Below are 20,959 nucleotides of genomic sequence, written 5' to 3'. Positions count from 1 at the left end.
TGCTGTTCACTTCTGTGGCAGTAGGCATGCACAAGCTTTCACGGAAGAAGCGTTAAGGTTTTACTGAAAAAGTTGACGTTCTTAAGTACTTGGAATAAGGGGAGTGCCTGGAGATCAGGCAAATTTGTGATGTGCTTATGAATTTCCTGAACCTGGGATGTAACTGTAGCCTGAGTATCTGTCCCCTAAAGGATCCTTTGAAACACACTTAATAGAATGGGGGTGGTTTTGTTTCCTAATGACTCCTTTCATGTTCTCATTCTGCCTTTTCTTTATTTACATTTATAGAAAACTGTTCATAAGTGCTGTGAGTCTCTTGTCCTTTTTCAGCCACTGCTTGCAGTCAATAAATGCTTCTAGTCCTGTTGTTTCTAGGAAGGACATAATTAAAGCAAAGCTCTAATTGTTGGTAATACTTAGTACTTAGACATCATAAATGACTCAAATTCACATCCTTTTTAATTAAAACCTAATTAGATTTACTCTGCTTCTTTCTACTTGAGAGAATGCAATATCCTGTTGTTTGTTGTTTAAATGGTTGTGAGTGAATAATGAAAAAAATCAATTTTTCATGCAGATCTGATAACGATAGTGATGAGTAAAGATTCTTTTCTAGCATGGAGCAGTCTTTAGCTTAAGAAAAGCTGGGAGTGGGGGGGGGGAAGAGTAGCATTTGTGTCTTCTTTCCAAGACAAATAAATGCAATTACATCTACATGAACTGTTGATTTCTAGTAATAGGTACGTTTTACTCCTGCAAATGTATTTTCTTGTTCACTGAAAAATTCAAAAGAAGCAAAAATATTTCTGAAATTAAGTTTGAGATAAGCAGTCTCCTATTCAGACTATTGTAAATTAGGAGCCTAAAGCATCCAGTGTCCAAATCTCCCAGATATGTAATGGTTTGTTAGATTGAACTAAATGGCAGCAAGAGATTTACTGCTGCCTAGGGAAAGTAAATCGCGTTGAGAATAGTAAGGCTTTTAGCTTTGTGGTAAAACTCGCTAGTGTCAGCTGAGGGCCTGGACTTGAATTTTCTCTTCCATATATTGCTTTGTGAATTGAATTGGCTAAAATGCCACTTTCTCATAGATAAATTTTTATCTTTAGGCATTCTTGATTTAACTGCTGAACCAATTTCCTCCCTTACAGACATATCTTTGTTTTATTTTTCTTTCTCTCTGAACTTTTTCTCCTAGGAATAGTCAGTATCCCCCTTTGTACTTGTTATATTCTGCTTGGTAAGTGTTCAGTAGCAGAAAGTTCCAGCTGATGCCTAAAACACTCTTGTTACTACCATCTATTGAGAAAACGTTAAACAGAAAATAATTGTTTCCCTCCACCTCTGTCTAGTATATAACAAAAATGATAGATGACAGACATGACCTCATCTAAACTTAGGGAAGTGATTAAGAAAAACTTTTGTATGAAAAGAAATATGGGGGCTTAAATTAGAGATGACTGAAAAATAAACATATTTTTGTGATAATACTGTCAATTTAAGTTCAATTATAAAACAGATGTTTAGAACATTCTGTGTTTATGATATGTTGAGGGGAGTGTCTGAAACATCTCTATTTTGAGAAAAGTAAAACCAGACTTCAGTTAGAGGCATGCAAATGAGATGGCCTCTGTTTCTGTTCCTCTCAAGCCTTTGAACTTTATTCTTTGTGTCTAATGTTCATTTTGGGGATTTTCTTGCATTTTGCTGCTTAGCCCTTGCACACTTTGAGTTTTTTGATGAGTTCACAAAGAAAATGCTTTTATCACTAATCAAGAAGTTTGTCCAGTGATGTTTGTCTTCTGTGCTGTCATATTAGTCTAATCATTTGGGAATGATATCTGTAAGTTTTTGTATGCTTCAGTGATAGGGTTTCATTTGTCTAAGTGTCAGTAAGACTTCATGACATGACACAAAACTCTTTGAAGTCCTTGGTGATCTTCTTTGTCAATTGATTGAGTGGATGAAGAGTTTGGGTCCAGAATGAATACATGGATATCAAACCCTCTTCCTCTTTTTTTTTATTGCTGGGAAGGCCACATCCTGGCTATTATAGAGGAGTCCTAAAAGGAAAGATTGAGTGTTTGTTTAGTGGTCTGTGGGCTAATTCTTCATGAGACTGTATGCCACTTTTCCTCCTCCTTTCAATTTGAAAAATCTGTTTCGTATGCTGACCTCTTGTCTGATTTCTGTGTTCTATGAAATGGCTGCATTTCTTTGAGATGGTTTTGACTGCACTGGAAGGAGTGTGTGTTTAAGTGCAGAAATGTAGAGGATGTAGAATAGCTCATAGCATCTCTGACTAAAAGGGAAAAAGTAAAAAATGGTGTTGAAGTGTTTCTGCTAAAACATTCATAAGCTATGAGCAGCACTTTAAAAATAATGAGTAAGCTTATTCAAGAAGCTTTTTGTAAATAAAATGTTCTAATATTTTTCCCCTGGTTTATAGTGTAATATTGAGAGATTCTTAAGAATATACAAGTCTACAAAGCCTATATTAGCTGCTCTGTTAATTAATACTATAAAGTACTAAAACAAATGTGGCTTTGTACTTCACATTTTATGTGAAGGAAGAGTTGTACTGTTCAATTTGATGTTGTATTAATTAAGGAAAGGGTTCAAATCTCAGTGACCTAGATTTTCTGTTTATCGTCTTCCCTATGTAAGAAGGGAAGGCATTCTTTGCAAACCTCTCTAAATGAGAGGTAATGTATGAACATACGAACAAATATTATGTGTCTTTATTTCAGTACTCTATTCAGACTTGAGCTATGCTATTAAAGATGCTAAATACTATGTGTTATGCAACTCAGCCTTTTTTTTCCAAATAACTTCTAAACACCTGTAATATTTTCTTAGGATCTGAGTTGATGTCATCTGCCAAAAGAGTTCTCTTGACAGTTCCATTATAGAACTTAAGTTCCATGTTCCACAAGTAATAGAATACTCTTCATGTTTAGATGAAGAAGATGACTTTGTCAATAAAAGAATTTCCCTGAAACCGAAGGAGAATGGGACATCAGCAATTGGTTGTCCAGGAACTACAGTGAAAAAGGAAGATGTAAAACCACGAGCTAAAAGCAAACCATTATCTCCAGTGAAACAGACTCCCACCTCGGCACTTGATTACTTTGGGACAAGTAGTGTCCAACGATCAGAAAAGAAACTGGTAGCAAGTAAAAGGAAAGAAGTGAGTACTGATGATGTTCCTTCAGGCTGCTTATGTGTCTGATAGCAGATCAAAATGGCCGGTTTAATGACTGCAAGGAGGTACTTAGCTGCTTGTCCTACTTAATGTTACTTTTTAATGACCACTCAAGTATAAGTTCATTCTGATGATATGTGGAGGCATATCAAGTCCTCAAATGCAAGTTTAGAGTAGCATTTCCATGTTTGAGAAGGTAGCACAAAGTTGAAAGTAGTATTTTCTATTGCTTCTTCTCAAGTGACTTTTCTGAAAAATAAGTAGTCTCCTGAGATTAGTTAGTGGATGGGATAGCTTATAGTGGGGGGCAGAAGGGAGGAGGGAGAGGAAGAAGATTGTGTTCCCAAGCTTTATGGTACATATATTCATGGCATAACAAAGCACTAAATAAAGTGTGGAAGAAATTAAAAATTCACAATGTAGTTATTGATTTCTCTTTCAAGTGGCCAACTGTGATAGCTTCAGAGATGTTCAGCATTGTTGGAAGAAATGAGATATTTATATTATAGCATGGTTTTGTTCTGAATAGTAAAAACTCTTTGAAAACAGCCTTGTTTAATAGTGTTGAGGTTAGAGAGCTAGGAATAAAATGCTGTGTGTCTTATTCCCAGTCCTTTTCTAGAAGTATACAAATGAATCTGTACAGATTAAATTACTATAATTTACACAATAGTGGGGAAACTGAACTGTTGGTCTTTTTTTCTTAACTATAGCCTTCACAAAGCAGAGACAGCACACTAGATGATGAGGCCATTGCTAGGCAACTGCAGGTTGAAGAAGATTCAGAGGTAAAAGCTCTATAAATTTGCTGCTCTATGCCAAGAGCAGTTTGTTTAACTTAAATTGTTTTTCCTTAAGAAATTAGGATGGACTTTCCATGTATGCTATAAATAAGTGTAATAAAATTTATCTGTATACTTAACTCTTGCACATATGTGCAACCATAGTTACACAGTTATTTTTATGGGCATTATTTCAGTGACATAAATAGAACATCTCAATCTATTTTCTGTCTATTCAGACTTGCTCTACCTGTGCAGTTGATTTGTCTATAATAATCTTGCTTTTCACACAGAATTCACTTTCTGCTTCCTCATGTTTTTGCTGTTGTAGTGTGGTTTTGTTTGTGTGGTTTGGTTGTTTTTGTTTGGTTTTTTTTTTTTCCATTCCCTGGAGTGAAAAATTAAAAGCCATTGCCATCCATGATTTGTTTCACTTATCTGAGTTTTCTTATAGTTGAGAAAAATGTGAATGACCCTTATGTGTATGTCTTAAATTTTTCTATTTGAATCAGTGATAATATGAGGGAGAGTTACACTTGTCATACATATTTACTTGCTTTTGGGAAAATCAGTTCATTTCCTGTAAATTGGTAATATTGAGTATCATTTGAAACAAATACATTGTACGTGCAAAACTTAGTCTCATCCTTGATATCCCCAGAGGTGTGATGAATCTAGCTTTCATCTCTTAGGAAGTTAAACAACCTGTCAGGAAAAACAAGGGGTTGTCTTTCATTTGAACTGATCTTATCTATAACACTCTCGTTGCCTATATGTATCATCAAAGGAATGGTCTTTATTTCAGGTGTATCTGCCTCAGTCTGGTTTGCATTTGGTAGTCGCTGCCCTTCCCCTTTCTCACTGTACACAGGGAAGATAGATGCATTTCATTGTTATGGGCACATAAAAATGATGCCTGTGGCATATTGGTTTTATGAAGTCATCTGTTTGAATCTTGCAGCATGGCATGTTGGACTTCAAGACAATTATGAAAGGATTTTTGTTGTTGTTTTGTTAAAACAATTGTCAATATTTATTAGTAACAGTATACGCTATTCAGGAATAGGAAAAGTTTTTTCCCTAAGGGGCCATATTGTATAGGAAGGGTAACTTGATGATCAATTATCACTTATTTTGTTATGCGAAATAGAAATGAAACCAACCTGGTTTTGTTTTTTACAATTAATAAATAACTTTCTCAGTTTCCATGTGCAGTATTTGTCCTTACTGGTTCTTCTGTCAAAGAAAATAAGTTTTTTGTAAGTAGAAATATTAAAAAATTAAAGTATATTTATTTCCATAAAGTAGACAACTGGCAACAAGAACTGGGCTAAGGGCAGTAGCTAAATTCTCCAAAACTGCCAGAATTTTTTTCATATGATACATTGCTAGCAGTAAATGAGAATGAAACATTAATTACTGAGACATTGTAATACATAATAGGCATTGTTCCTACTTGTCTTTTGGGACTGCTTCTGGAAGTTTTCTAAAGCCAACAGATTGCATCTTGGTGCAAGCAGGTGGTTGTGAGACCCTGCCTTCAGGTTTTGATTGTTTATTAAATGAAAAGGATACACAACAATAAAAAATATGAAGGAACAGAAAACCTTTTTGAAAACAGATTATACAGGCTTATTAATGTTTCTAGTGCAAAAATCCGAACTCTACTTTTCTCACTAGACTTCAGTCTCTCTTTTTGGGGGAAACAAGTAATTCTTCAGTGCCATTTCAGAAATTTATTTGCCTGTGGTAGGATGCACTTTTTCCACCTATGTGCTGTCTTTTTAGATAAACTTTTTGTCTTGAACAGCAAATAGAGTTTAAAAAAATAGTAGTAGAATTAAAACTTGTCAGACATGAGCCTAAAAATACCTTTCTTGCTTTTTTTTTCTTCAGCTGGAGAGACAGCTGCATGAAGATGAAGAATTTGCTAAAACTTTGGCCATGTTGGATGAAACACCACAGAAGAAAAAGGTTGAATTATTTTTAAACTTTAGTTTTTAGAAATTGCATTGCTGGGAGTGTTCTTATTTAGACACCTAACCTTTGTTTTCAGTCTTCCGTACAAATGCATTAAAACCAGCAAGAAAGTATTTGCATGAAAATAGCATACTTACTTTTCATACTTTCTTCCTGGATTTTCCTCACTCAGAAAATATTGTGCTTCCTAATCGGACAGCAGGCATCATTGTATCTTTGTGCTATCTGCTTGTTTTGAAACAGGATTTTAAGTTCTAGTTCTAATCGAGTGAAATGTGTTGCTGAAGACTTGTGCTTTAGATCAGCTGTAGCTCCATTAGTTCAGGAGGAGCAGATCAATTAAAATAAGTCAATGGCACAAGTTGGTGAAAAACAGTGGGAGAAAATGGAAGGAGGAGAATACTCTCCTTGCTTTGAGAGAAGAGGCAGGCAGGGATTATGAGTTTTGAGACTGATACCAGTGGTGGGAATCTTCCCAGTTCTCATAGCTTGTGGTGTAAGGCACAGTAAAATATCTGCTGGGTTGTACATCAAGGCTCTTAGAATTTAGGATTGGTAATTTGAATATAGCAAATATTAATACTTCTAGACTAATCAGTAAACCAGTTAGGGTTGAAATTTACTGTAAACTGGAAATTTGTCTGGCCTTTGACTTAAGGAATTTATCTGCATGGCTGAACGCAGAATTTGCTCAATTTGCCTGCCTTTTGATAGAGTTTTTATTCTGACTTGTGGTAGGGATCAGCTTTGTTAGATGTCATTCAGTCTGTTGTACTTAGCAGTAGGGAAACTCGGGTATCTGGACTTAATGGTAGCTTGGGGCATGCATCTCTGACTTTGGCATTATGTGTTTAGGCTCGGAAAGATTCAGGAGGAGAGCAAACAGTATTGAGCATCAAGAGCAGTCCTAACGTGACAGAAAGATATAAGCAGTCACAAAGAGGTAGGACACAGAACACAGAAAACATTTCACCAATGTATAATATTAATGAGACACATTCTTACATAAGTGCTCTCCTCCCTCTGCCTCCTTTCAAGTGAAAGCAACAAACTCGACAGGTGAAGCAAAGAATTATGCTGCGAAGCAGCAAACTAAATCTGAACATTCAAAAGGCTCTCGTTTATCCCCACAATCATCTGATGGTAAAATACCAAGAGAGTTGATGGATAAGACCTTGCCTTTGAAACCTAGCTCTAAGCTTCTGTCTCTGAAACAAAAAGAAGAGATTGCTGAAAAGGAAAGAGGTGCTCAAAGTTTAGTATCAAAAGAAAAAACTTCTTCACAGAAAGAAGAGAAGACAACACCAAAGAAGGAGAAAATTTCTCCCAAGAAGACTGAGGTAGGAGCTGTCAAAATGAATTTAGTTGTCTCGGTGGAGTTTGCAGGAAAATAGTTTTCATTTATTATTTTTTACGTGTCACTGTTGTAATTTGGTACTTTGAATCTTCTGGGCAATTTTAAAGAATTTGAATTCTGGTAAGTCTTTAAGTTCCTAGCAATTGTAAAAATATAGGAAAAAAATTAGCTGGGAAAGTGTAAATTAAATGCATGAAGGAACTGAGAGTTCTTTAATGCTCGTTAAGGTATGCATGTACACTGCAAAATCAGTTTGGTACTTTTTCATGTTTAACTTTTCTGAAAAAATGCAGAATGCAGGAATTCTGACACTTACCTAGTGAGTGAAAGCTTACGCTTTATGTTAGCATGGTGATCTTGTGGATCTATACTGCTGTTAGAATGACAAATGGCAGTTTGGTTTTTTTTTCCCCCTCCCTCCCTAGTCTCCTATTTCTGAAGTATATTTCTTACAATTGAAACAGTATGTAGGAATATAACTTAGTTTTCTTTTAACTGTCTGATTCAGTAACTAATTATTGAAGACGCTGGCAGTTATTGGCAACCTTGAAACGTATTTTTCCATCACAAAGTACAAAATATCTAATTTTGACACTTAAATAACAGTTGTAATTAGGAGGGAGAGCCTGCAACTTTTTTGGAGGTCAGTTTTAAATAATTTTTTACTGATAAAAAGCTTAAATGTCTCTTAAAAGTAGAAATGCTATGAAGTAGACTTTATGTAAGAGTAGATCTTGTCTATACCTGATCATCATTCTGAAATAAAATAGTATGTGAATTTATAGCAACAATTTATGAATTAAGTGAGCATGTATATGTGGAATACGCATGAATCTACAGAAACTTGACAATAAAAAATGGGTACATATTTTTTTAAACTCTCAGGTGAGTTTTTGAAATCTTTCTAAAAAGAACAACAAAAAATACCTCAACGCAAGCACCAAAACCAGAGCAAGCTTTGGCATTGTATGTTAATAGATTAAAAACAAGTGTTAGAACTTACTTTTCCTTTGGTGCATAAACATCTCTTAAACTGTGGTGCTTGAGTTTATTTTGTTGTTTTTATATGTGTAATTTGTGTATTAATTTTTTTTCCCTTCTCCCCAAGTCTGTAAGTCCTGAGGACTCTGAAAAGAAGCGAATCAATTATCAAGCCTACCGAAGCTTCCTTAATCGCGAGGGTCCAAAAGCACTGGGTTCCAAAGAGATACCTCGGGTAAGTTTGGCTACAGCAGAATTCTATATGTAGAAGTGGAGTGTATCAAACTTACTGTTATAAATGACCTAACAAGTATCAACTAAACTGTTTAAAAACTGGTATTTTTTTTTTCAAATAGGAAGTATGCATTGGAAAAAGCTAAATTGTAATGCAAAGTAGTGACTAAATGTCAGGAAATGTACTAAGAAATTAAATTCATTACTTGGTTTATGAAGTCATGATGATGAAAAATAGTTACTGGTCTTAAAATTGAAGATTGCTGTCACTCATTTGACTGACGTGCTATGCTTGAAGCACAGAGTGTTATGAGATGATTGATCAGGTAAACAATGTGTGAAGTTTTGTTGGTAGCTATTCCTTTCAATGGTTTTTGAACTTTTACAACTATTACCTAGCTAGATATGATAGGTTTATTTTTAAAGTTTCATAGGGTACTTGACATGGTAGGGGGTTAAAAAAGCTTATGGTGAAGAGGTATTTGGTAGAATTGCATCAGGTAACAGCGTTTTCTGCAATGCTTTGGTTCTCAGGGAGCTGAAAACTGCTTGGAAGGCCTGACATTTGTAATTACAGGCGTACTGGAGTGTATTGAAAGAGATGAGGCCAAGTCTCTGATTGAACGGTATGGAGGAAAAGTAACTGGCAATGTTAGCAAGAAGACAAACTATCTGGTCATGGGGCGAGACTGTGGCCAATCTAAATGTGAAAAGGTGAGTGTTTCTGTGCCTGAGCGAAGTAGAAGCGAAACTGTGAATTGTTCATACCTAACTCTTGATGTTCAGTATCTCTGCCAAAAGGAGGCAGTAGTACCAATAAAGTGCATGTTAAAAAGCAAATGTTGCCTAATGTTTTAGGGCTTTGTTCCATATTTTTTATGTATGTACACACACACCCCTCCACCCTCACCCCCACCCCCCACCTTTTTGTTGTTGTTGTGTTCCTAAACATAGTCTTTAGTGGAAAGCACTATGAAGTGAATTATGTAAATCCTAACTTCACTTGACTTTAATTCTTACTTTTGCTCCAGGCATCAACTTTAGGGACAAAAGTTATTGATGAAGATGGCCTGTTTGATCTTATTCGAACTATGCCAGGCAAAAAGTCCAAATATGAGCTGGCGGCTGAAACAGAGGTTTGTTTATAATAAACTTAGGGGTTTGTCTTTTGCTTTGTTTTTTTGGGTTTTTTTTTTTTTTTTTAATTGAAAGGGGTTTTGATCTTCTGTTCCAGTAACAGTAACCCTACAACTGCCAGTTTGACCTTCTAGGTTAAAAGTATTGAAAGTGAAAATTTTATTTGTTTAACACTTCTACTTAGGAGCTATAGGGTTTCCCCCCCCCCCCCTTTCATTTTTATACTTTGACATTATTCTGTATTTTAGGTATCTGACTGAGGGGGTAATTGTATCTACTTAGATGGTTTCAGTTTTAAACTTTTGAGTACTTGTTTATTCTTTGAAATAAGTAATTGTGACTGATACTGTGTGGAACCCAGACAGGCCCAATATAAAATTGTACTGTAAACATGGGACAACTATATGTAAACCATGTATATGCAGATCAGATTTTGTCTTTATGTGGTACTTGAACAAATAATATTAAAGGTAACAGGGAATACTGTAAAAATGGTAGCAAGTTTTTTATGCACATTTAAATTTAGTCTGTAGTGGCTGATAAAATGTTTTTAAAAATCTCTGTTAGTTCTAGCATGTTGTGCATTCAGTATAGCTGTTGCTTTGGTACTTCTGATGTGGCTAGACATGAATTGTTACATGTAAAGATACTATTGTTATCTTAAGGAAAAGCAACTCTAAGCTTACTAGCTAATTACTTTCACTCCCTTTGAATTGTTTTGGGTTGAAGACTTTCTGGAAGTGTTGTTTTGCAAGAGCTTCATGGCTGTCTGGCCCACTTGTTCCAACCTGACAGTCATCAGTTTTGCATTATTTTTTTTTAATGACGCATCAGGCTTCGTGAGTAAGGAGACTGCTCTGAATGACCAGAACATTTCCTGCCTCTTTTTTGTGGGTCGTGCTATAGAACCAGGTGGAATTGTGTTTAACAGTGCTTTATTTTTCAGAGAGGAATCCTTCTTCTGTTGAAGTTTTTTTTATCAATACATAAGCTTTGTTACTTTCTTAAGCACTTCTGTACATGTGTTCAAAGACAGCTTGTTTATTTACTGTATGGGTTTTTTGAAATTTCCCTTTGATTTTCTTACCTTTATTTTCCTAAGGCAAAGAAAGCAGAGTCAAGACCTAAAAAGACACCACAGAAAGCTGAAGCTGGAAAAAGGAATTTTAGTCCCTTGAAAAGGGAAGCCGATAATAAAAAATATAAGTCTACTCCTGAAAAAGGAGATACCGTCAAATCTCTTAAGAAGGAAACCACTGCTGTTCGAAAGCTTATGGACTTTAAATGGCAGACTGTAGAGAAGAAAGAAGCCACCAAACCTGAGGGGAACTTGGTTTCTGAGACTAATGAAGATGGAACAGAGAGATTGCTATGGGTAGATAAATACAAGCCTGTATCTCTTAAGGCAATAATTGGACAGCAGGGTGAGCAAAGCTGTGCCAATAAACTGCTCCGATGGCTCAGAAATTGGCACAAGAATACCTTGGAAGATGGACAAGGTGACCAGCACAGTTAACTTTTTCTCTGTGTTTTTCCATGCCAGTCACACTGCTTGTGACTTGTGGTAATCTCTTAAATGTGAATGTTTTCCAAAAGAAACAAAAATAACCTAGCAGTAATGTATACAAAAATGGCCTTGCATTCAGCCTACTGAATTCTTTCTCACCAAGAGAAATATTGGCCAGTGCTAACCTGTCTGTACACATGGTGAAAGTACAGGATAGCAACATGTCTAAAGGGCTTTGGTCATGCATGGGGAAGGGATGAATTGTTGAGGTCCTGGTTCTGCCTGACAAGTAGTCCATGTCATGTGTAGTGCGTCATCCTATAGGAATTTTTTCTGTGTTCAAAATAGCATTTAAGTTTCACTTCAACCATAGTGGGGTTTTTCTCTGTGGTGGGTTTGGGGTTTGGTTTAGTTTGTTTGGGGTGGTTTTGTTGGTGGTGTTTGTTTGTTTGATGATTGAGTTGTGAGGAAATTGCTGAAATAGTTGTATTACATTAATAGCACTTTTGCTATTTTTCAGTTTAGAATCACTACAAGTCTTAAACTAAGATGGTTTAAGCTGCTTTTCCCCAAATGGTTAGGATGTAGATGTGTATGCATTTTTTGATATTTATATCAGGCCGTAAATGAGGAAAAACTCCAGTGATGTTTGATATCTTTAGAGGTATGCAATTTGTTTTGTAATACATACCTAGGTAAAACCTGGAATCTTCTTTTATAGCAAAGACCAATAAAACTGGAGGCAAAGATGATGGTACTGGTTTTAAAGCAGCATTACTTTCTGGTCCGCCTGGAGTTGGTAAAACTACTACAGCTTCTTTGGTTTGTAAGGTGAGTTCATATTAACAAAAAGTGCTGGGAACAACTGTTATATATTGATTCTGTATCTGGATACAGATACAATGTGGATATCCTCTAAATGACCAGAGTCTGCTCCCAGCCTAGTTCCACCTGCTCAGACCAGGGTTACAGGTGAAAATATGTGGATGTTTAGATACCTTTATCAGGTCTGGGGCAAGAATGTAGCAATGGGTGTCTGCATTTTTTTCTGTTGTACTGAGAGGAAGCATATCACAGTACATTGAACAATTGGAAATGGTTTTCAAGAATTGTGAGCATTCAGCACTAGTTCTACAAGTCAGAGAATATTTGCGCTAAATTTAATGGGAGTCAAATTCTGGCAAGCTTTTTGAAAGTTTCTATGACAGTCTTGGTCATGGTTTTTATATATCTATACAAAGGTATCTTTCCCAGACTCACTCTAAATTCAATACTACTTTAGGATGAGAGAAGTTGACAGGGCTATGTGTCCATTTCTAAAGCTGAATTTAGAAATTAGTTTTTCCCTGACTTTGCTGGAACTCTGTGTTCCACTAACTGTGTCATGAAAATCAGCTGAGAACTCCATGTTGTAAAAATACCATTAGAGGTAACTTTATTAATAGTGTTGTTGTATCAAGTTACAGATTATTTTTGTTGTTCTTTGACTTGCAAGAAATTTCTTAGAATATGATACTACTAGCCTAGAAGGGTTGAAAACTATCGTCAGCAATCTGATCTTCGAGCTGGGAAGGAATGATTACTTACCTCAGTATTTGAGTTGTATAGAGTAACTCCCAATACCCTGTCCTCACCATAGATCTTTGTGCCAACAAGCTGGTGCTGCACCCAAAACTAGACCTGCAGAAAAGCTGGATGTGCTGACTTGGGCTCACTTCTGCACTAGCATGGCCTTTTCTGCTTCTGGTTTCCAACCTAGCTTGCTCACAGCTGCTTCAGGTCTCTGCAGAGCATTTTTCACTGTGCTCCACAGGAATAGCCAACAAAACTGGGTTGTTCAAGCTGCAAGAACAAAGCTGTGCGCAGCTCGCTGCTGTGCTGTGCATGTCCTTGGCAGGGGAGTTTGCTGATAAAGGAGCAACTGGTTTAAGTTCGTTCAGGGACTGACATGCAGCCCAGACCTGTTCTGAAGTGTTAGGATGGCTGGGGGAGCAATGTGTTTCCTAGCTGTTAAATAGTTAAAAGCTTCTCTTCAGCTTTCAGAGGCATGTGGCATGTTTCTTGTCCTGACTTTTTGTGCACAAAAAGACTTTGATATGCAGCTGGAAATACCATGGAGCTTAGCCAGCCTTGGCTCATAGTTCTGTTTCTGTCCCTCGTGGCAGTTCTGTTAATCCTTCAGAACTAAATCTGTGCCACTGACTTTCCCCACCTACTCCCCCTTAAAAAAAGTTCTCTTTTGGGCATATTTGTGTCTGGTTATAAATATTTTTGGAGTGTGAGAGAAAAGGAGTATAAGAGGAAAAAGGAATGAGCCACAAATTATATGTGAAAATGGTGTTGTAAGAGCTTTCTTCTGGAACTCTGAAATACTGTTTCTAATTCTGAGCATGCATATGCTCTTTCACTGATCTGTGTTCTCATTTTTTGTGTGTTTGGACTAGGAACTGGGGTATAGCTATGTGGAGCTGAATGCCAGTGACACTCGCAGTAAGAACAGTCTAAAGGAAGTAGTTGCTGAATCACTTAACAACACCAGCATCAAAGACTTCTGTTCTGGTATGTCTGTTGTTTGAAGGAGAATTTTTATTGTGTTAGGAGTCCAGTTACAGGAGGGACAGAGCTTCCTTATTACACAACAGTGTTAGGAATTTAACTTGCTCATCACGTGGAAGGATCTGGTTCTAATAAGGATGGCTTCATTTAGTAAGCTGTTCTATTTCATCTCTAGTTCTGGAATTAAATCCTGCTATCAGTAGAATTAGTTGTTAATCTGCACAAACTACTCAAGAACTCTGCAGTTGCTCTTCTGTTGCATGGGACTTGTTTTCTTAGAAAATGACATGAGGTTATAGTCAGTTCTATTCTGTCAACACAGATTCATGTGATCAAGTGGCGGAGCAAGAGGTTCACTACCACCTCAGTTGTCTAGGATGGGCTTACCTAACCTATAAAGCATTGGGTAAAACTCAAGACCCTATTTTATTCCCATCTCATTTTCTTGTCCATATTCATTTTCAGGCACATCCTCATCAGTTAGCGGGAAACATGTATTGATCATGGATGAAGTGGATGGTATGGCAGGCAATGAAGACAGAGGAGGGATTCAGGTGAAACTGCTATAGTTATTAGCTAATGCCATTGCTAAGAGTGCATACTATATACAGCACAAAATATTTCAGGCCAGTCTACTGTCCTCAACGCATGGTCCACAGAAAGTCTTTGTAGAGTACAGTTTTTGACCTGTTTTAGAAGTCTTTGTGTAAGAAGAATTACCCAGAGAGGGGGAAAAGATAATTCTGTAAAAGAAACCTGGATTGACAAACTTGAGTGTGTGCACTTTTTCCTGCTTCTTCATGGTTTGTGGCAGGGTGTGGTCAGAAAGATGTGTGCTCCCTCTGGGCATAGGCCAGGTCAGACTGGCCTTTGGACGAATGAATCTAGTTCTGTAGGTGGACAGCTCTGCTCTGTACTATTGATCTTAATTGCTTCATGAAGAATGGTCTAAACATGATTGCTGGAAGTGGGTAGACAGCAGGTTTATTGCAGCTGAATAGAATAGCAGGTGGAAAAAGGAGAGGGGCTAGGTTTTCACTGTGTGGAAACGTGATTACAGTAGGAAGGGTTTTATAGACTTGAATGTGTCAGGTCTGATTTAAGGCAGGGACTAATGCTGCTTGGTATGACGCTTTAAACATTCCTGTTCTCTGAGGTGTCTAATGTGATTGTTGTAATGTGTTTAAATCACAGGAGTTGATTGGTTTGATTAGAAATACAAAGATACCCATCATCTGTATGTGTAATGATCGAAACCATCCTAAAATTCGTTCCTTGGTCCACTACTGTTTTGATCTGCGTTTTCAGAGACCTCGTCTAGAACAGATTAAGGTAAGGAGGCTGTGGTTGTGTGGGCCGCACTGAATTACCATCAGTAACTTCTGTCTTCGTGTGGCAGAATTTATACAGAATTGGAACCACCACTTAAAAGTTAACTGATCACCTCAGTGAGTAACTCTGCTTTTCAGAATGGATTGTCTTGAGTTTTTCCTTCCTGAAGAATGAAGTATCCCAAAGCCTTTCAGATTTAGAAGTCTATCTTAAATATATCCAAAGATTTTTTTTTTAAGGATCATGCACTTTTTTTTTTTTAAAACCAATGACAAGGGATGACTTATGTTTTTGAGAGAAAATTTAAGTTATACATGCTTTAAAAATCCTAGAAAAATAATGGTAATACTCTTTCATAGATGTGTCAATGTGTTCTGTAAGTGTTAAAGGATTTTAGTCATGGGTTTCTCTAGGTTTGCTTTATTAACAACTCAGAGTTGGGTCACCACCGCAGTGAATGGCAAAAGATTACTCAAAAACGCCTTCTATATATATACAATTTCCAAAACAATATGCAATTGATAATTTGTCAGAAGAAGTTCTAGGTGTTCTTCCATGAACTCTCAGTTCTCTATTCTCCAGTGGTTTTAAAAGTCCAATACATTTTCCTGTCTCAACTTGTCTTGTCCCGGTTCTTCTGAAGTTAGTGGTCGTAGGCAGAAGGTCTCCGGTCACCACAGTCACTTATCTTCTTGCACACCAAAGATCACCTTTGAATTTCTGAAAATCGCTCAGGTTATTCTATTAATTCATCTTACTCTAAAGTTAATTACTTACTCTTATTTTTATGTCTTAGATCTAAGATGTATGATCCTTCTGTTGATTCAGCTTGACTGGGTTTTAAGCCAGCCATGGTGAGGGCTACACATGGGACAAATAAGCAGCTTATGCATATTGTTTTATAAGCACCTGCATTCTATTAATCACATCTAAAGCAATCTCAAATCATTAGTTATATGTCTAATATGAATAGTCTTAGAAACAATGAGGCTTAAGGCCTAGTTCCCTTTACAGTAAGGGGAAGAATTCACAGGAATTCTCTAGTGACAGTTTCTCAATTATGTGTATTACAGGGTGCCATGATGTCTATTGCGTTTAAAGAAGGTTTAAAAATTCCACCACCTGCTATGCAAGAGATAATCCTGGCAGCAAATCAGGACATCAGACAGGTCAGTGCCAATTCAGCATCAGTATCCATTCAGAGAGCACGTCACGTACAAGTCCTTGACTTCAATGTAGTATTTGGACAGTATTATTTCTATGTATAGAGATCAGGCTGTTTTCTGCTCGAGTCTTCCATTTAAATGCTCTTATGCTACCAAATTGTCAATTTTGTTCTTTAGGTTTTACATAATCTTAATATGTGGTGTGCGAAAGATAAATCATTGACTTACGATGAGGCTAAAACGGATGCCAGCAGAGCCAAAAAGGATCTCAAACTGGTAAGTGTAGAATACTGGATTGGCTTTTACTGTCATATTCCGATATAATCACTAGGGTTTATGAGCATCTTCTGAACTAAAGCACTGATAGCGTAGATGCAGGGAGTTGTCAGACTTGCCACAAATGGTTGAAGGGCAGTAAATCCAGGACTGAGTATATATTTTGATGTACTGGTCTCTTAGATAATTTGCAATTATGAAGTTCATACTTCTCATCCCGAGTCCTTTATTTAGGAGATAATTCTCTTAATATCGGAAGTAAAACTCAATTCTCAAAACTGGTAAAGTACTAGGAAGGAAACACTGAACATTGAACTTGCACTAGTGAGTCCAGATATTGTTGGGTACTATAACTACAGTAATTTTGTTGATATTCTGCTGTGTCTTATTGTTTGTGTTGACCTGCAACCCACTGACTTCTTGAAATATCATTTACTTAGGGCCCTTTTGATGTTGTCCGGAAGGTTTTTGCTACTGGAGAGGAGGCTTCTCGTATGTCTCTTATAGACAAATCAGATCTTTTCTTCCATGATTATTCCCTAGCACCTCTCTTTGTCCAAGAGAACTACGTACATGTGAAACCGGCCGCTGCTGGGTGAGTTATTCCATACCCTAAATTGACACAGGCTTTCAAACGTCAGGGAGTTACACTAGACTAAAACCTACCTGGAACATTTCTGCTTTGTAAGACAGTCAACTTTGGTTTTTTTCCAGAGGAAATCTGAAAAAGCACTTGGTGCTCTTGAGTAGGGCAGCTGATAGTATATGTGATGGTGATATAGTAGACAAACAGATTCGTAGCAAGCAAAACTGGAACCTTCTTCCAACACAGGTGAGCACTTGACACTAATTTTACATGCTTTATGGTTGTCCAGTGGAAAAGACTGATCCCTTGAAACTGATGTTTCAGTATAATTTTATGACCTATGTAGTTCATACTTCATGTAGTACTCTGTTGTGCTGGTGAGTAGAGCAGTTTCCCATATTCATATTTTTAAATCTACTCTGTATCATGAAATTAAGTCTTCTGAAACTTGAAAAGCTTGACCCTTCTTTAAGAAGCATAGGAGCACATGGCACGTATCACTTCTGACATGCAGTTACAAGCCTACTCAGTTTTATTTATGTGCTTTCTATCCCAGCCTTTCACCAGGCCAGTATTTCTCCCAAAGCACAGAGGACTGAAGCTTCGTCACTGTAACTTCTTTTAATGATCACTGAAACATTGACAAGACTTGTGCTTAAAGGATTATGACTGGCATCAGAAAATGTATCATAGATGAAGTTGGAAGGGACCTCTGGAGGTCATCTAGTCCACCCCCCCGCATAGTGCAGGTCCACACAGATAAGTTGCTTAGGAACTTATCTAGCTGAGTTTATGTAGATTTGTGGTGTTCTTTGGAAATGTCTCCTTCACCATCTCCATCTGCTGGAGACTACAGCACTTGTGTGAAGTCAGCTGTTTGTCTGACTGCACTTTAAAATGAGAAATGAATAGGCTTTTTTTCTTTTTTTTTTGTTTTCCTTTTTAAAAATGGCTTTTAAAACCCAGATAATTTCACAGGTATTTTAGAACATGGTAACAAATGCGGTGGTACAAGAGATGAAGCTGTATCCTAAAAGGGGTTGAACAGAAACAAGCAACCAAGAAAGAGTTCTCTTAAAACAAGCTGTTTCCACTGTGGAACCATACTGTCTGCATGAAAGGGGGTAGTCAAGTAGGGTAGTACATCATGGTCTCAGTGAGACTAATTCATTGTGGTTTGAGTTTGTCATGTGTGTTACTTTTTCAGGCTATTTACGCAAGTGTTCTCCCGGGGGAGCTGATGAGAGGTTACATGTCCCAGTTTCCTGTCTTTCCCAGCTGGCTGGGGAAATTTTCATCCACAGGCAAACATGATCGTATCATTCAAGAACTAGCAATGCATATGAGTCTCAGGTAGTACTGACATTCCTCTTCTGGCTTATATCAACAAAGATATTTAGTTCTCATGTAGTTCATTACCTACCATTAATTCCTTGCTGTGCTTGGTACAAACTTAAGTGTGTATTCTGTGAATATTCTTGTGTTTTTGGTGACACTTTTAGTGCTTACTCTGGACAACAGTCAGGCTGCAAACACTTGATTAGTATAGTCAGCAGTACTGTGACTTTTTTCCCCCTGAGGTTGTTTCTCAGTTAGGGGTGTGTTTCCCCAGACTGTTCGGTGTTTGGATACCTTGCACTGGGTTATCCCTAATGCAGGTATGGCAAAAGGAATGATATGGTACAACTTGCAGTTAACTCTTAAGGCAGCTGATTATCTGTTTGCTGAGGGCCTACCTACAGGTTGCCTGCGTTTAGAAGTGAGTGGTGGTGGTTGTACAGATTTACTTACTTCTTTCAATTTGACAAAGAACCCAGACGTGCAAGAGGACAGTAAATATGGAGTATTTGCCGTATCTGCGGGATGCGGTTGTCCAGCCCTTGAAAGACTTCGGAGCAGATGGTGTGCAAGAAGCTATAATGTTCATGGACTCTTACTGCTTGATGAAAGAAGATATTGAAAATATCATGGAAGTAAGCACGTGGGGAGGCAAACCCAGTCCTTTTTCAAAGCTGGATCCCAAGGTAAAATTCACTAGTGAATTTTTTCCTTTTCTTCCATATCTTTTAAAGAGAAATCCTAGAATAATAGCTATGGTATGGATGTGCTGCTGGAAGGCTGAAGTCAGTGCAGCTGCAAATGAATAATTTTGTTAACTGTAGTTTAATTAATGGTAATTCTGCAAAACAGATGTCAAACATACTACTGAAGGTTTTAGGGGTATGTTGTAAAAGATCTGCTGTGCTTCATTCAGCAGTCTTATACCTGTTGTTCCTGGTGTAAAGGATCATTGGGAGTTGGTGGTGTCTGGGGTATAGAAGTGGAACACCGAAGGGACTGGGAAAGCTGGTACCTTTCTACAGGCAAGCTCCTGGCTATAAGCTCTATCACCTTCATGCATAGCACTGCCTTTCTTACCATTGTGCAAAGGAGGGACGCACAAGTGTATTTGTTACAGTGTGGGCACTGAGTTAAGAGGCTGGCTTGCAGCTTGTGTCTTTCATGGTCCAGCTAGACTGAACTGCCAGCCCTGGGGGGACTTTGTGTGGTGTTCCTCCAGTATCCAGCTAGTCCACTTCAGGGGTTGGGACCCTCATCTGGTACAAGGTGAGCTTAAGCTCAAGTCCGTGCTACAAACTAGGCAGGTGTGAGATCTGAACCACGATCTCCCCCATCCCAGGTCAAGTGCTCAGGGAAAGAAGAAACTTCTCTGCTGATAACTTAAACCTACACTACTCTTGAGTGTTTACCCCTAGTCTCAATAGGCTGTTCCAGTGTGGCAGGTGTTCAGTGCTGCTGTGGGTGGCTCTGGTGTAAGTGACTTGGCTCAGGTGGCAGCAGAACAACAGTGCTGAAATTATTGCGAGGCCAAAGTGAGAAGCATCTGAAGATGCACACTCTTACCTGAGGATTATGTGGGACGTGCTTAAAATGAGCCTTTGCCATACAGCTCTTGGATGTTTTCTGTGTCCTTTTGAGGTAGTGTCCTCTTCTACAAATCTTTGGTCACATCTTCCCAAACGAAAGATGATGTGGAATCTCCAGCCAACAGTTGGTTAGCTAACAATCTACAGTTCCTAAGCTGATGCTCATAGTGTTTCCTTTCAACCTAACAGGTCAAAGCAGCTTTTACACGTGCCTACAACAAAGAGGCACATCTGACTCCATATTCACTTAATTCTGTCAAGCCATCTAAAAGGCAGTCGGGATCTGTGGTGACCTCAGAACTGAATGAAGACTTGAATGTGGAAGAGATCCAGTCTGATGAGGATGAGCAAGATACTGTTGAAAGTGATGCAATGATTAAGGTGACTTAGTCTTCTCAGTGTTAAACTACCCACTAAACTGTTTCCTCTTAGTTACCTTTCTGGGACTTGTAAAATCATCTGAATTAAAAAAAAAAAAGTATAAAATACATAATCTCTCAACATTTAAATTCATAACTAGTAGTAGTGTGAAAAATTCTTATTTCTATCCATTGTCTTCTGCCTGAATGTTGGACCAAGGTGAGACATCACTATAACTCAAGAATACTGCATCCAATTCCAAAACTTAGTAGTATTTTAGGTGTTGGTGGGGATGGTGCTGTTGGTGAGAAGCAGCCACAGGCCTTTGCCTGTGGTTATCACAGACAGAAATTCCAGGAATACTCTTTGTACATATTGCCTATTGGGCAACTGTGCTCAGCCCTTAAGATGGAATATTGTAGAGTCTGTACTCTGCATGGCATTTAAAAACTTGATACCTGAAAGAGGAGGGGAAGAAAAGAGATGGCTTTTTCTTTTAACACTGAATGCATTTTGACTTATGCTTTTGTCAGGTTGCAGTTGGATTTTAAACTGTCTCTATATTCTGTTTGT

The 20,959-nt window shown here is 37.7% G+C and overlaps 1 protein-coding gene across 6 annotated transcripts in view; it reads left to right on the top strand.

Annotated features, from left to right (window-relative positions):
• Positions 1 to 20,959, top strand: part of RFC1 (replication factor C subunit 1) — a 45,113-nt gene that overhangs the window by 20,389 nt on the left and 3,765 nt on the right. For 4 of the 6 annotated variants that reach the window (XM_029997617.2, XM_041119853.1, XM_029997713.2 and 1 more), the window contains 20 exons: positions 2,961 to 3,190; positions 3,919 to 3,993; positions 5,884 to 5,961; positions 6,823 to 6,910; positions 7,006 to 7,307; positions 8,433 to 8,540; positions 9,074 to 9,253; positions 9,571 to 9,675; positions 10,779 to 11,175; positions 11,905 to 12,014; positions 13,628 to 13,742; positions 14,205 to 14,293; positions 14,934 to 15,071; positions 16,145 to 16,240; positions 16,415 to 16,513; positions 16,954 to 17,108; positions 17,228 to 17,345; positions 18,307 to 18,452; positions 18,910 to 19,123; positions 20,216 to 20,407. In XM_029997617.2, the coding sequence (XP_029853477.1) occupies positions 2,961 to 3,190; positions 3,919 to 3,993; positions 5,884 to 5,961; positions 6,823 to 6,910; positions 7,006 to 7,307; positions 8,433 to 8,540; positions 9,074 to 9,253; positions 9,571 to 9,675; positions 10,779 to 11,175; positions 11,905 to 12,014; positions 13,628 to 13,742; positions 14,205 to 14,293; positions 14,934 to 15,071; positions 16,145 to 16,240; positions 16,415 to 16,513; positions 16,954 to 17,108; positions 17,228 to 17,345; positions 18,307 to 18,452; positions 18,910 to 19,123; positions 20,216 to 20,407 (3,035 nt within the window). Of the gene's footprint in view, positions 1 to 1,198; positions 1,241 to 2,960; positions 3,191 to 3,918; positions 3,994 to 5,883; positions 5,962 to 6,822; positions 6,911 to 7,005; positions 7,308 to 8,432; positions 8,541 to 9,073; positions 9,254 to 9,570; positions 9,676 to 10,778; positions 11,176 to 11,904; positions 12,015 to 13,627; positions 13,743 to 14,204; positions 14,294 to 14,933; positions 15,072 to 16,144; positions 16,241 to 16,414; positions 16,514 to 16,953; positions 17,109 to 17,227; positions 17,346 to 18,306; positions 18,453 to 18,909; positions 19,124 to 20,215; positions 20,408 to 20,959 lie in introns of all 6 variants that reach the window. The other 2 variants (XM_041119773.1, XM_041119758.1) reach the window with 1 other exon arrangement.

The sequence above is a fragment of the Aquila chrysaetos genome, chromosome 1 (assembly GCF_900496995.4).
Source record: "Aquila chrysaetos chrysaetos chromosome 1, bAquChr1.4, whole genome shotgun sequence".
NCBI classification, from domain to species: Eukaryota; Metazoa; Chordata; class Aves; order Accipitriformes; family Accipitridae; genus Aquila; species Aquila chrysaetos.
The sequence above is the reverse complement of the archived record's forward strand: the minus strand, read 5'-3'. Positions and strand labels throughout refer to the sequence as shown.